Source organism: Prenolepis imparis, unplaced genomic scaffold (genome assembly GCF_030444845.1).
Source record: "Prenolepis imparis isolate NDT839.2.m4 unplaced genomic scaffold, iyPreImpa1.0 SCAF_11, whole genome shotgun sequence".
In the NCBI taxonomy this organism is placed as follows: Eukaryota; Metazoa; Arthropoda; class Insecta; order Hymenoptera; family Formicidae; genus Prenolepis; species Prenolepis imparis.
In genome coordinates, this window is record NW_028141169.1 from 11,951,635 (window position 1) to 11,967,756 (window position 16,122).

The following is a 16,122-nucleotide window of genomic DNA, read 5'->3' on the forward strand; positions in this document are numbered from 1 at the left end:
GCCAATAGAAAAACTCCAAACATGCAGTTAATATAAAGTTAGATGATGATCTGTCAATTCGCAGACGATTCTTGGGCTTGAATTGAATTGAAAAATTCTCGCGAACGATGTGCAAAAATTCATTTCCGGCGGCGAGATTCTTATCGATACATCGATTGCTCGTCTTTCCGGACGAAAAGAAGACTTTGCGGGAATATCTGGAATATAACGCCATTTTCGGGACGCGACGTACGTTTTATTCACTCTCCGAAAGAGAGCCAGTTCTTTTATTTATACGCGCGTGCGATATTTGTAAGAAATTGCGACAACCGCAAAAGAGTTGCGTCGATGTAGCACGCTGGAAAGATTCGTTTCTTTCTCTATCGTCAAAAGTGAAAGTCATTGCGTGTAATTAATGGAATCCTCGTTCACGACCAGGGACCGGCTAGATCGTTTTTCAATCTGAATTCAAATGGAATTTTCTACTTGTGAATCGCGCGAAAAAATTCAGCTTATCTTAATCTCTCGTCGAATTTCGAAATTGTCGTGATAACTTTAGTCAAAATTGAATATCTCGTCGATTAAAAAAAATACGTGTAAATAATAATAATAGTAATATGAAATTTATATCATTCGAGAAAACTGAATTTCGCTATCGGGATAAAATCGTCGAGAATTAATTAATTTAATTGAGAAAAAAATAAAACCGCAATCTTATATGCAATAATGCTATATAATATAACATCCGTGATACGAGGGATAAATAAAATATACAAAGTGTAAATATAGATACGACCGCACAGCGCATGTTCTTTAATTAAGCCATCGGTTCAACCCTTTGCACTCAAATGGGCGGATTTGCTATATGAATGCAAACGAATGCGTCTGCTCGACGTCAGGGTCAACCTTTCTCCCTTTCTGCTTTTGCAGATAACCGTATTTAAGTTATTCACAAACGTGTAATTTTTTTACGTGACGCGACAGATTCTACGCCACATAAAACATTACAAATTTAATCGGACTATCAAACAAGTTAAATGAATTGGCGCACAAATTTTATCTTTGATCTCGAAATATCTGGCATCTGGTAATGAAATTGAAAACTCTATATCGATCGACAAAATTACGATGGTATTAAGACAAAAAAAAAAAAGAGACATCGGCACGTGTGATGAGGGGGGAAAAAAAAGTCGCTCCGTGTAAATTCCGCGTAAACCGCACTTTCTCCCCGCGTTTTCCTTCGACAAAACAAAGTAATCGATACGTGCAATTTATCCCGAAGGGGATAACCGGCCCATCGATCTTTACGACGGAGGATAAAGTTTTATGAAGAACCGCGAGAGAGCCTCTGTTAGGAACGCGTGCATCAGTCGCTTTACGACGCATTTGAAAGACGATATTGAACCCGGTGGTTAATAAACCCGCGAGAGAGCCATTCAATGCGCCCATACGAGGATTACGCTCATTATACGAGATGTCCCACAATTGCTGTCACCACCGTCGTGCATTCTCTTATTTCTAAAGCGTCCAAAAATAGAAATCGATGATTGAGATTAGATGACGTCGTTTCACGTCGTTTAAAAACAACTGTTAAAAAATTTACGACAAATATTTTCCATGGAAATGACATCGATAATTGGGAACCATTTAGATAAATGGGGCTTTTAAATAAACGATGATTTCTAAATGGATATAGAGTGCTTTGTGTTTACTCAAGCGAAAGCTATAAACTCTCTCAGAATTTTGGATAAATATATATTTATTTTTTTTTGCGCATATTTTATTAATTTTCTCCGCTGCATCTGATAATTCTCGTATCACACGTGTATATATATATATACATGCCACATTATTTCACTGAAATTTTACTGCGTTTTATCGAGCGTTAAAAAAAATCCTTTTCTAAAAAAGATATGTAAAGTCGATACTCGCATATATCGAAGTTTATTGTTGTCGCTTTTCCTCGATACACTCATTGGCTGTCAAGATTCGCGTTGTGCGTTATACTCGTAGCATCGAGAGACTGTCATCGCGAGGGTTAACAGTTTGACAGTTTGTTCAAAATAAAATTAAATAAAATAATAATATTAGTTTTAAATAATATATTATAATATACCTTATTCACGATTAATATTTTTTGACAGAAATCAGCTGATAACTATCAAAAATATTAAACGAGTTTAAAATATTATAACATATTATTTAAAACATTATTTTATTTAATTTTATTTTGAACAAACTGTTAAACTACTAATACTCGCGATGACAGTTTCTCGATGCCACGAATATAACGCACAATGCGAATCGAAACAGTTAATCAGCATCGGAAAAGATGCAGCAATACTTACAAGAATCGACTTAACGTGCTTTTTTTAGAAAGCGATGTTATAATATTTTAAATTCGATTAATATTTTTGACAATTATCAGAGCTGATTTTTGTCAAAAAATATTAATCGCAGATAAGATATTATAAAATATTATTTAAAACATATATTACTATTTTAATATTTTCAATATATTATACCCCCATTACCGCTATAGAAAAATATTATAAAATAAACAATTTCTCACTCACCAATACGTGTAATAGCGGAGTTGTAGTACACAGCACATTGATCTGAAAACAAAATATTCAAATTATGTATATACATAATTGTGTCGAATAGTGTGTGTCGAATATCTCATAAACAGTTTAGAAAAAAATGTTTTATTTTGCATACCTCACAGTTGCCCCGATGTCGCCCGATGCCTCCCCGGGCCTCCTCCTCCTCTCTTGGTCCATGATAGCACTCACGCACTCGCGAAAATACGAATAATTACGATTGCCCGACACTTTACACGGCACTCCCGACACGCGAAACTTTACACGGCACTCCCGACTCCCGACACGACGCGTGAATCGCACTGTGTATCGCAATGTTACCTGTAACAAATAAAATACATACATATATTAGAATAATCTTATTATTTCGCATTATAACATACACAATATAAATATGTAAGCTAGAATTAACAATAGATATATCCACGGATCGCAACACATTCGCGCGCGCGAAACAGTTTAAGTTGGGTTATGTTGGCAAGAAATTTTGCATCGAATTTTTCGCGAAATATGCCTTTCGAACAATTACGCCTACATATTAACGTTGAAATTATGATATGCGATTGATAAATATTACAATACAAAGGATATATATCGTTTCTAACGATTATGCTTACTAATTAATGACAGCGGGACGCAGCTCCAACTGCCTGATACTCGCGGCGTTTCGGTAATGGCCGCGGCTATTTTATAATACAAACATCGGCAACTTCATTCTAATAGCGCGCGCGCGCGCGATACTATATACATGACTTATATAATATTAATAATTAATTAAAACTCGAAGGAGATTCGTTCAAAAAGATATAGTTTTAGAAAGAAAAAATATTAAATCAGCTGATTAAAGCATTAATTTGCTAATTAATTTTTAAAATAATAATATGTTTTAAATAATATGTTATAATACTTTAAACTCGATTAATATTTTTGACAGTTATCAGCTGATTTCTGTCAAAAAATATTAATCGAGAATAAGATATGATAACATATTATTTACAACATATTACTATTTTAATTTTTTAACATGTTATTATTTTAAAATTTAATTAGCAAATTAATGCTTTAATCAGCTAATTTCTGTTAAAAAATATTAATCAAGTTTAAAGAAACTTTATATTATTTTTAAAAAATATTATTTTTTTAACATAAAACTGAAGAATGGCGCGCGCGGAGCGCGCGCTTGTGTTGTTCTAGTAAAATAAAAAATTCATTTGTAAACAATTTAATAATTCAGCGAGAGAATATTCGAGCACGTAACAGATTAATATATATATATATATATATATATATATATATATATATAGAGAGATAAAAGAGAAGGAGAAACAGAAGACAGAGAGAGAGAGAGAGAGAGAGAGGAGCCTCTCGAGATGTAGGCGAGACGCGACGTCAATTTCGCGCTCTCTCGGTTCACCGTCCGCGAGATTTATTTATAAGCGCGCGCGCGAGATTTCTTTTTATCCGCTGCATTCCTTCCAAGGCCCCGGCAAAGAACGGGCCGTTCGTTCTTTTCTGCGTGTAATACCGAAAGCGCTTTCTACCTCTCCTCTCTCTCTCTCTCTCTTGATCTCTCTCGCTCGCTCTCTCGCCTCTCTCGTTCAATATGGCACCACCCGACGTCTCTCTCTCGTTTCGACGGAATATCGATGACGTCGACTGAACGTATACGCTCGAATAACGCTCGCGAATTATGAGCTACCGCCCTATACTAGGCCCGATTGCTCCAAACATATATGTAACACGGCTATCACTTACAAGAGAGAATTTTCTCTTAGAATTTACCCTGAAAATCATGGTAATTGTGGGACAATATGGAAAGAATTTTATTAAACTATAAAACTATAAAGCACTATAAAACATGTTTGATTAATTTTACTAAACTGCATAGTAAAATTAATCAAATATATTTTATATTTTATCGTGATAGATATTATTATTTTTATTGTGATAAATATTAATCAGAGAAATTCTCATAAAACTCTTCAGGGTAAATTTTAAGAGAAAATTCTCTCTGTGTATCGAGTGATACGCGCAAAAGTAGATATCGTATGTGTGAGTTTATTTAATTTTTTTTTTTTTTTATTAAATTACTTTGAAATTGTTATATCCGGACTTCCCCAAAGTCACGTTAATTCTTTCCATAACTGTTCGAAGAAGGACCGTTATTGCGACAGCGTTAAAAGATAACTAAATGTTGACATACGTGTCCGATTCACATAGTTTCCGATATTCCAAGAGTCGAATCTATTATATATTCTCTTATTTCGAACTCGCATTTTTCGAATAAAATAGACACTTGACAATCTGTCATTCTCATATCTTGACAATAGTAACTATAATTTTATTAACAACTATAATTTCACGGGGAATCCCCTGTTAAATATATAGCTCAAAAATATTAATTACCATAAAAATTAAATTTAAACATGGTGATTAAATTTCAGCTGTAATATCTAAAATTTAGCAATGATAACACTAATATTTCTTTGTGTTGAAATAAAAACAAGATTAATTCGCTGAAGATTTTACTGCACAGTTGAAAAATTTGTGTTAAATTTAACAAATATCACCTGTCCCAAACGGTCCACAGAAAATTTTGTGTTAATTTAACATAATACGGATATGTTAAATGGTGACACGAATATTGTGTTAATATTTTAACATAAAATAAATGCAAACTTCAAATAAATTTAAAATAAATTTTGTGTAAAATTAACATAGTTTTAATGTAAAAATTAACTAAAAAATTGTTGATTTTACATTTTATCACCCCCACTTATATTATAAAGTAAAATTAACATTTTTCCTGTAAATTTTAACAGATAAATCTTGTCACTAATAATACGGAACATATTTATTGTGTAAAATTAAAAATAGATATACATTGTGTTATTTTTACACTTTTTTTTAGTTATTTTAATAATTTAACATTTGAGTCCAATTAACATAACAGCAATATGTTAAATTAACACATGAATGTGTTAAATATTTAACACAAAAATTTTAACGGGGACCGTTTTTAACAAGAAAACACAAATTTTCCAACTGTGTGGGAAAGACAAGAGATTCCGTGCATTTACGATTTTCAAACAAGATGTAGAAAAATCTTCATTCTCGTGAAAAGAGTCGCGAATGTGTGTAATTAAATTTCTCGAATAGACGAATTTCTGTTGCGTTAAAATTTGACGCAAACACCCGGTATAGAGGCGCAAACGTGTTCCCGGCGAGAAACATCGTTTACAGTTGTGCAGCGATCGAAGCTCGTATTGTGGTCGGATGGTTTTAGAAGGGGCGGCAGGGGCGAGAGGGAAGGGGAGGGTTAGTTTGCCCCATTGCTGCCGCTTTCAAACAGTCGTGACTAAACCGACATTGTTACTAAATCGCCATTAACTTTTGGCAGGCGGTACCCGAACAGACTCTGTGTTATTTATAGCACGACTGAATATGTGTTAGAGAAATATTGTTTAAAACAATTCGATTATACTCTGCGATACATATGCTGCAAAAAAAAAAGGATTTCAATGTCGCGTTTTGCGCATCTCGTATTAAAAAAAAAATAGAAACAAAAGAGATTCAATAAATGCGGAGGCAAAATTGTTTAAAAGTTTATATTTAACGTGTATATTGTTTTATTTATTTATTTATTTTTTTTTTTGGACGAGATGAACATAATTATATATTCCTAAATGCGATTTAATTATATAACATCGTTCGCATTATTATTAATTAATATACAATTATCGACGTGTCATGCTATTGTGTCCTCTTTCGATGACCTAATATTAAGATGGCGCGTGCACAAGGGAATCTAAATTTAGTCGAGCTCCGAGCTTTATTTAATTGCCAAAGACTGCGCGACAATGACATAAAATCCAGCGCGTGACGGCGAAAGTTTATCAGAGAATCGGCACATTTTTTTCACGGACATCCTATAAACGGTTTTCTAATGTCACTTGTATAAGTCAAGTCTCGTTATAAAGGGTGCGAAAATTTTTTCACCACCTCCAATTTAGCTAGATGATGGCTCAAATGAAAGTTTATAACTAGATAATAGATTAACCTTAGAAATCTTATGTCGAGGCGAGAGTGACCGATCCAAAAAATTCATTAATAGCAACAGATGACGACACTTAAAATTACTGCAAATCAAATAAAAATAACATTTCGACTTTTAACTAAAATGTGCTTGTTGTAAACTTCTAATATGAAAGTTCTATTTCTTTTCTTTTTTTTTTGTTCGATTTGTTGTAATTTTAAGTGTCATCGTGCTTTGCTAATTGCTTTTCAAAAATTTTTTTATTATTTATTTTTTAAGCCATAATTTTATTCTTTAAGACATAATATTTTTAAAGCTAAGGTGGTGAAAAAAAAAAAGAGAGAGGAATTTGTGCAAACTATATAAGTTTCCTAAGGAACGTCGATATTGAAGAGGTGCTAGAAGAAAGCTCGCGTATATAAATCGATTTCCTCGGGGTCTTTGCTTGTGTTTGTTAATCGGGGATCGAACTAGGGAATAGCCGTCATAAAACTCGCGCCGATGTAATATCAACGGAATAATGCTAAGTCGATTTAATGCAGTTTGATTAGTTGCCTTTGAGACGTCTATCCCGTTTATCCGTCAACTAATACAACCCTAACGTTCGCGAATATCTCACACACGTAATAACGTACGTAAATTTATATATTAATTAATTCTCGAATTTAATTAAACAAGCTTCGAAGGAGGGATTTCTACTCGCGAGATATTCGCGTAGAGAATATTTTGGTCGCGCGTAAATTAATCGCGTCGCGCCAATTAATTCTTAAAGATCTCGTAACAACGTCGTGCTCTCGACCTGCCGCAGCGAGGTGATACCTTGTAAAATGTTAAAGCGTCTCCCTCTCGCGAGATTAACAGACGACGAAGAGGTCGCCAATCTACGACAATGTGTTAGCGCATGTAAATAAACGACGAGGGGGAGTGGGGGAGGGGGGATCTGGAGGGCGATGGTCGCGAAGGGAAAGGGCGAAGAATCGTAGACGAAGAGAGAAGAAGAGGGGGACGCGACTGGCAGGCTTTGCGTGTCCAGGTTAGGTAACGCGTATCCATGGCGGTTTTTTCCCCCCATGGAGAAAGTTAGTCTAGGCGTATCTCGGGCGTAAAATCGCCTCTCGAGAGACGCTCGTCCTCTTCTCTCTCTGTGCTTAGTGTCGCACTGTTATTCGCTAAAAATGTTTTTTTTTTTTTTTTTTTTTCATTGCGCTGTTATTCTACGCGCATTCCGAGATTACGGAATCCCAAAGTTAACTAGGATCGCTTTCAAAAGTCGTCCGCGAGATCGAGAAGCGAGAGAGCGAATAAACGAAGCTCTCTCTCTTTCTCATTTTAATCAAAGATTCCTTATTCCGAGAAGAAAAATACTTTATATATAATTGCCACATTACCTCGATTTATGGTTCCGGAGTCTCCTTCAGAAACAGAATTCCTCTCTCCACTCTACTTTCTCTCGCACTTTCGCTCTATTTTCTACGGCAGAATTGAGTAACGATGCTCCCGATGATGAGAATCACACCGTTGAACTGTCGCCTCGATATGCACGACTTTCGATTTTATTAATTTTATTAGTCTGAAAAGAGATTGCTTTATAGTACAAACGATATATGTATAGGTTACAATTATTAAAAGGAAAAGACGCAGAATGAGGTGCTGAAAAATATTTCGACAATAATAACCTTTCAAATTAACGATAACGAAAAACTGAACGTTAGGATGCAAGAATCTAACGAGGAGGATGGACGTTTGAAAGAGACAAGAGACACTTTCGATCGAGTAACAAAATAAATGAATCAAAGTCGTACCTCGAGGCGAATTTTTGAGGATCGTTTTAGCAACAAGTGTCGCGCACGGCCATCCCGAATTTCTCGAACGCGACTGACTTGGCGCGATCTCGGCCATCTTGCGAAAAAATGGCGCGAATACTCGACCCGACATCTTGCGATGACGTGACGTACCTTCATATCAAATTTCCGCGCGAAACTCGAACGATACTATCCTTGAAGAGCGAACAATTTCGGACTTCCGGTTCGCGGATCGGAGGGAAAAAAAATCCCCGAATTACAGAATAATGATATATATAAAAAAATTAATGTCAAATTAAATTCTGACAATTTCAATTAACGCTGATGAGAAATTACGAATTGTCTTGTTATTATCTTAATTGACTTTCGTGAAACACGAGGCGATCGATTAAACAAAGAATCAGAAAATAGACGACCGTGGACTATCGGTCGCGGATCTCTCGCCGATGAAACGGCGAATTAACAACTTTCACGCGATAAGATCGATCGCGGAGATTGGAAATTAGCTAGCTATAGCGAGAGAGAGGATCGCAATTCAGTCTCCCGATGGTTCTCGTCGGGAACCGGAAATGATCCCGCGATCCCGGTCGGAAGTAACTTCCATGGCGATTTTAAATATTCGAAAACATTCCCATACGTGAGATAGAGAGAAAAATGAGCTCGCGCGAGCAAAGGAGAACGTTTTTCCCTTCAATATTAAGAGTGTAGCGCGTGGAAAATGTGCAAAGATAACACGTACGATAGCGAAATAAAAATTGCCGCCGAGAAATATAAAAAAGAGGAGGAAAATTAAAAATGACGGCGTATGTATTTTTTAAAATAATTTTCGTTCTTATCGGAGTTGAACAATAAAAATAGCACATTAATGGATAGATAAAATTTTATCCTCTCTTAATTATACTTACTAATTTTACGCGAGATATGTTTCTTGATGACATTTCATAAAATCGACGAGATCCAAAATGAAAAAAACGCTCTTCTCTAAGCCTTCTCGCGCTTTACTCTTTTTCGTGTTGGCTCTAATTTACCTGATTCTTTTATCGAATGCGATGGAAATTTTCAATAGATAATAAACTATTTTCGCGATCCGTTGCCATTGTGAGGTCGTCGTCGATTACGAGAGAGACGCCGCGATAGCGGGACGCGTATTTTTTTCTCTTTCCCTTCCTCTCTTTCTCACTCCGCTCTAGCAACGCGAAGCAGACGGACGGGATTTATTTACGCGCCGCGGAAAGACGGAAGCGCTGTCGTGTAACTGGGTCAGTCGACGACGATAGAGGGGAAAAGAAAAGGAAAAATAAAAGAGTCTTCCTAGATTAGCGGCGTAGTAGATACACTATATACGTGAGTGCGTAAACGCATAGTTTGGTGCCTCCCCTTTCTCTCTATGTCACATCGTTAGACAAAAAAAAATTCTCACAAAATGGAAAAAAATTGTGAAAAAAAGGTATCTGCGAATTTTTTTTTTATCGACTAATAAATATAAATGACACACGCACATATGTATGCGTTATATCGGCCGCTAGAAATTGTTTATTCACTCGATTATGAAACACGTGGAATATATTGTTTCCGTGTAATCTACGAGCTTTTGTAAAATTCATTAGATTATAAATGATATATTTTTCATTTGAAAACCCGCTGAAATTGTTTGCTTCGAAAATTCAGTCTCAAATCACTTTCTTTTTACTGCAGTGATTCGTTATTAGTTACCAAAATAAACCTCGTTAACTCAATCGATTTATGTTAATCTGTAGAATTGTAGAAAATTGTTAGGTATCTAGAAATGCGATAAAATTACTAGATATATCTAGTTCTATGACGTACAAAGGAATAATATTTTTAATGTAAGGTGAGACGTTTTGACAGAAATCAGCTGTTTTGACAGAAATCAGCTGTTTTGACAGAAATCAGCTGTTTCGACAGAAATCAGCTGATATTAAGTCTAGGATCTTGCTTTTTGTAAGAATACTCAAAAGTTGTCTAGACAAGACCTGTATTTTATCTCAAACTGAAAGAAAAACGATATATAACAATAATAATTATTATAAGAAATTAAAATAAAATTGTAATAATTAAAAGGAGAAATTGTAATAATGTTCCCGTTTTTTTCTCGCTTGTGCAGACGTTAAAATGAGATTGGAAGAGGATCTGGTGATCCGCAGGAGTCGACCCACGATGATTTCCGCCAAGTATCGCGCCCGCGAGGAACGTCGCCGTCTGATGAAGATCTCCGCCGTGAAGCTGAAGAGGATCGAGGATCCCGAGGCGAGCCTGTGCCGATCGGTGCTTATAAATAACGCTCTGCGACGATTGCACCGCGAGAGCCGGGACGACAAGACGCGGAGTTACGGTACCCTACCGATAATGACGTCATACATGGACGACGTCAGCAAGGAGAACAGCGTCGCCGGCAACCTCATCGCCGACATCACGGACGAGGAGGCGTCCTCCAGAAAGAGGTACGAAATCTGCGCTTATACTCTATGACTAGATATACATCCGGTTCCATGATGTACAAAGGAATAATATTTTTAATGTAGGGTGGGACGTTTTGACAGAAATCAGCTGTTTTGATAAAAATCAATGATAAAAAAAATGATAGTGGTGACTTCTGATGTCATTTTTATTCTTTTTTTACATTTTTTATAATTTTTTTATTAAAAAAAAATTTTTTAATTTGTTTTTTTCATTATTTCACCTCCAACATCTTCAAGGATGGCGTTAAATTGTCAGCAAAATTGATTTTTTTTTTAATTTTGAAGGGAGGGGTTTTATCCTCTTCCTCTTTTTCCTCAGGATCTATTAGTGACAATGATTATTATTTTATTTCACAATTTGAATTCTCGTGCCATTGATATTTTTCATTGATTGACTGATTGATGTAGGTTGGTCGACGACTCGAGAAACGACGGGCTCAGTTCCAAGAGGCAGAGGCACGACGATCTGGATCTTCAGGACGACGTGTTCAGCGACTTCTACATCCTGCCTCCTACGCCGCGCTTGCTCTCGCACATTGACGAGCTGCAGCCGGAGCCGGAAGTGTCGCATCACAACAGCCACCATCATCACCTAGGCTTTCCGGAGGATCGTCTGGGCGGCGGCAGCGTGATCGACGTGCGATCCGGCGGCGCCGGCGCCAGCAACACGAACTGCCACTCGGTCCTCTTCCCCGAGGATCTCGACGACGCAAACGCCCACCTCGCGAGATCGTGTAGCGACATGATGGAGGTGGCCGACGTGGTCGATCCGGATCGGCTCTGCGACTTCGCCAGGTTCGCCGACTCGGCGAAGACGCTGGAGGAGCGACTGGCCGAGCTGCAGTCGTTGGACGAGCACTTTGACCTCACCAAGTTCGAGCGCAACAACAATCAGAGTTGCGGCCGCGCCTTCCACGATATACAGACCTTTCACAGTCTAGTGCCCGGCCTGGAGACCTAGACGACGGCGGTGTCGTGCCTCGAGCGACCCGCGATGACGTCGCAGAACGACGAAGATGATAGGGCAACGACTTTCGGAGATGCGAGGCCACTTGACGAGGTCTGACCCAGATAAGAGTCTGGACTCTGATCGTCCTGTACTGGCTTATCCTCGGCAAGTGGAAGGTGTGCACGCGTGTCCGGAAACGAGTGACGTTGTCATGACCTCGTCGAGCTGGAAAAGTGCTCTAAAGGATTTTTTACCGCGGGCAAACGGATGGGCAAAATTAAGCGCGTGCTATCCATATCTATTAACGCTTAGAATTGCGAAACAGAATCAAATGTTGCGGAAAGCGGCTTTAAACAAATGTATTCTTGTTTAAGAAGAGAGGCGTTTCGAAATTAAAGTTAATTTATCAATACTTGGCTTTCGCATCGGCTAAAAAATGACAAGAATTTAAATTTCTAAATGAGATGCATAACATCGCAAACTGAGCGTTGAGATTATATAATCGATAGTTTTATGTTAATTTTATGTATATTTTTTCTACCAATGTTTAATATTAAAATTTTCAACACTCAAAAATTTATTGTGAAATTATATCTTAAATTTTGAGATGTGTTGAAATTATAATCGATAATTTTATGTTAATTTTACATGTATAATTTTTTTCTAATTTTCTCTTTTCCATCAATGGTTTAATATTAAAATTTCAAAACTTAAAAATTGATTCTTAAATTATATCTTGAATTTTGAGATTTGAAAATTTAAATTACAAGTTTCTCGCATACGGAAGAGAATGCCAAGTAACATATAATAAATCGTCGCATAATATATGCACGGTATCTCGGTCGAATCATCGCCTACGAGAGTCTGACTCATGCTGGTAATAATCTACTTACGGCTACTGACTCAATGTTCAACGCGATATATGTAATAATCGGCCTTTCCAAGTAGCAATAATCTTGGAAACGTTCTTCTTTAGCCCCTATAAAACCGTAGAACATATATTTTAGTTCTTAATGTTTTATGTGGCATGTATACATCGTAAAGGTGAGACCAACAATTACAGGCGAAAGACACACGGACGAAAATACCAATAGTTGATGTTCAAACTCTACGATTGATATGTTTGTCCAGTATTTCATCGACAATCGTTCTTTACACTCTGGTGTGTAATAGTTGGCTTCGCTTTTTGGATGTAACACTTGAATCTATTTATACATATCGATATAATATCAATCCTATTTTAAAGGTGATGACTTTCAGCTGATTATCCGTATATATAATTGTTCTTTTGTACAGTAAGTGCATCCCTTTCTTATAACAATCATTTCTTTCTATAGAATTGTATTCCCGATATTTCTCTTCCATTTTTATCAATTGTACAAATTTTATTAATTTTTTTACGAATTATATATATATTTTATAAATTTAGTTGAAGAGGAATATATATATAGGGTTTTTTAACCCTTCTGTCAATGCATATTCACTTTTTCATCAATGTATGAATACCTGGTACCAATTGCGTGTTTTTTGACGTATTGCACTGTGACAATTTCTCTATAACAGTTGCTGGGCATTCCGTTTTATTATATTTTAGGCAATTTTTCTAAATACAAAGACCCTTTGTATTTTATTTTGTAGCAGAGAGAAATTCCAACACATTTTTAAAGTTGCTTTGAGTTATTCTTAAATTATCCGGGTACATCTCTTCATTGACAGAAGGGGTAAATTTTCTGAATCGACGCTATAATAGCGACCTTTGTTTAACCTTGACTTGCGCGTTGTTCGCCCAACTTTTGCCCGCGGTTCGCACCTTACAGAGGCCGAGGAAGCGTCGTGGAGACACGTGCCTACATACAGTAACTCTCCGCTGACGCGATATCGGCCTTCGATCGAGCACACGTGACACGCCCATTGTTTGTACATATACAGATAGATTTTTAAGAGAGCACGTTTTAATAAGAATATAATAGGACGAATTATGTCGCGAGAGAGAAATAGCACGTTCCCAGGAACTGCGAACGAAACGCGACTTGCGCGCGAAGAGTCTCGAAAGAGAAATTTCGAACGTCGAGGCTCTCCGAGTAAAGGTTTCTCCGTCTTTCGCTTCTCGGACGACGTTGCTGAAGCGCTAGGACGCGCGAAAAACCTCCTCGTCAACGTTTCGAATGGCGTTTTAAAAAGAGCGCGATGAGATTGTAGTTTATTACTACTAGGAGGGGCGGAGAAGGAGATCGCGCAGAGATGTACGATTGTAAGATTGCAATTTTTTGCGATTATGCGAGGCGCGATCTCTTCTCGCGTTCGAGAACATTGTATGTACTCTATAGGGAATCCTTTCCGCTTAGCCGATGTAGAACACTCGCTTCTTCGCGATACGGTTCTTTCTGTGGAAAAATTCAAAATTTATAATATATTATATTATATATTTATATTAATATATTATATATTAATATATATTTAATATATTATAATATGTTAAAAATTATATATAATAAAACTTTTATACATATACATATATGTATATATAAATTTCGTCGTTTCTCAGAGATGCAAGCGACTGTTTCCGAATTTTCCGATTAATGCGGAATACGATTCGCTCCAGAGGATGTTCTCCGAATTCGCCATTTTGTAAGCGCGACAGAGAGACACGCTACCGCGTAACGCCACGACGAGCCTTAGCTGTTATACGTTTTATCGTATCATTTTTTTGTTAATAATATTTTTCTTTATACGCTCGAGAGGAATAGAAATGGCTCGAACATTAGTTGTACTTTCTCGCTGGCGATTTCCTCCTTCTACGGTAATCATCCTGTATATATCGTATTGAAAAGAATGAAATCGACATGGAATTTGATTACTTTACAATATTTCATTGAAAGATTAATGACGAAAATTATAATCATGGAAGGAAAAATCTCTCGCGAACGAGAAATGCTACACTTTTGCGTCCTCCGAGCGTTCTTTTTTTAGCGAATTATTAAGAAACGGGCGCGTTATATAAATTATTCTTCGATCGGTTGTGATCGATCGTGAAAGTTCTTCTTTGTTTTTTCTGGAACGAAAGAAGAGCCTTCGTGGATCAACGCAGAAATCCGAAATCGAGAAGCGCGATTTTTACATTAGATGAAAATTTCGTTCTTTGTTCGCGCAAAATTATATCTTCTTTATATTTTACTATCATAATTTTTTTTATTATCTAAATGCTAATAAAAACCGCGAGTCATCTTGAATTTGAATCGTTAATCTTGCTTTGACTCTCGTAGCATTTGATTTTGATCGAAAGAAATTTTCTCTTTTAATCGAAAATTATTAAATTCGCCTTTTTTCGATTTTAGTTATGTATGTTAAGAAATGTGTTAATATTATTTGCAAACATTACGTTTGAAGATGGTTAGATCATTGAATGAAATATTATCTTTCATGAACTCTCTTCACGGATTCTGCGTGAGTGCAATATCTTCATTCCTCTGATATTTGCTATTTTTTTTTTTTAACAATGTGATTTTTATCGACGATGTTTTTATATATAATTTTAGACACTGCCGCGTTTGTTAAATTACTCGACTTGAATTGCTCGTCGCACACATACACACATACGAATAATAATAATAATAATAATAATAATAATAGTCTCTTTCTCATGTTATATATATGCAATATATTGTATATTTTTGCGTTTTTCAATGTCACGAATTTCATGAATGCTCAAAACTCAAAATGATGAACGCGGTAATATGTGAAAAATATCCTCAAAGAATCGCAACGAGAGATTGTATTATTTAAAATTTAAAATTTTTGCACGATGGAAAACGTCATGTGTGTCAATTTATTATAGTTGTATCGGTATCAGCTCGACGTTACATACACACAGACACACGCAATCCTTCTCTTTTATTTTTTTCTAACTTATTTTATTCCTCACGAAACAAAAAAAGTGCTAAAAGGAATTGGATATGATTGTCACCCATGTCGCGCATCGACCTTAAAAAAAAAAAAAATACAAAGATACGTATATATCTTATTCAACTCTCAGAAGAAGCTCTTATCCTCGTCACAAAGATGTCGAAAAAAAATTGAATCTAATTTTTTTTGGCTCGAGAGAGTAAAATCTTCTCCCATCCTTCGGAGATATTGTACATTAGAGGAAAGATTGTCAATTAGAGGAAAAGACTAGCGCGCGATTTTGTTTTCTTTTCGACAGTCCAAAAATATTCTGAAAGAGTTGGAAAAAATTAAAAAAATATAAGTAAAGACAATTTTCCGTGGCAATACG

At 36.2% G+C, this 16,122-nt stretch overlaps 1 protein-coding gene across 1 annotated transcript in view; it reads left to right on the top strand.

The window, feature by feature from the left end:
- LOC145942895 (uncharacterized) overlaps positions 1-15,907 on the top strand; it is a 128,454-nt gene extending 112,547 nt beyond the window's left edge. Inside the window, exons 2-3 of the mRNA XM_083050064.1 lie at positions 10,546-10,882; positions 11,309-15,907. Coding sequence (XP_082906190.1) covers positions 10,554-10,882; positions 11,309-11,861 — 882 coding nt within the window. The 5' untranslated portion in view covers positions 10,546-10,553 and the 3' untranslated portion in view covers positions 11,862-15,907. The remainder of the gene's footprint in view (positions 1-10,545; positions 10,883-11,308) is intronic.
- The last annotated feature ends 215 nt before the right edge of the window (positions 15,908-16,122 follow it).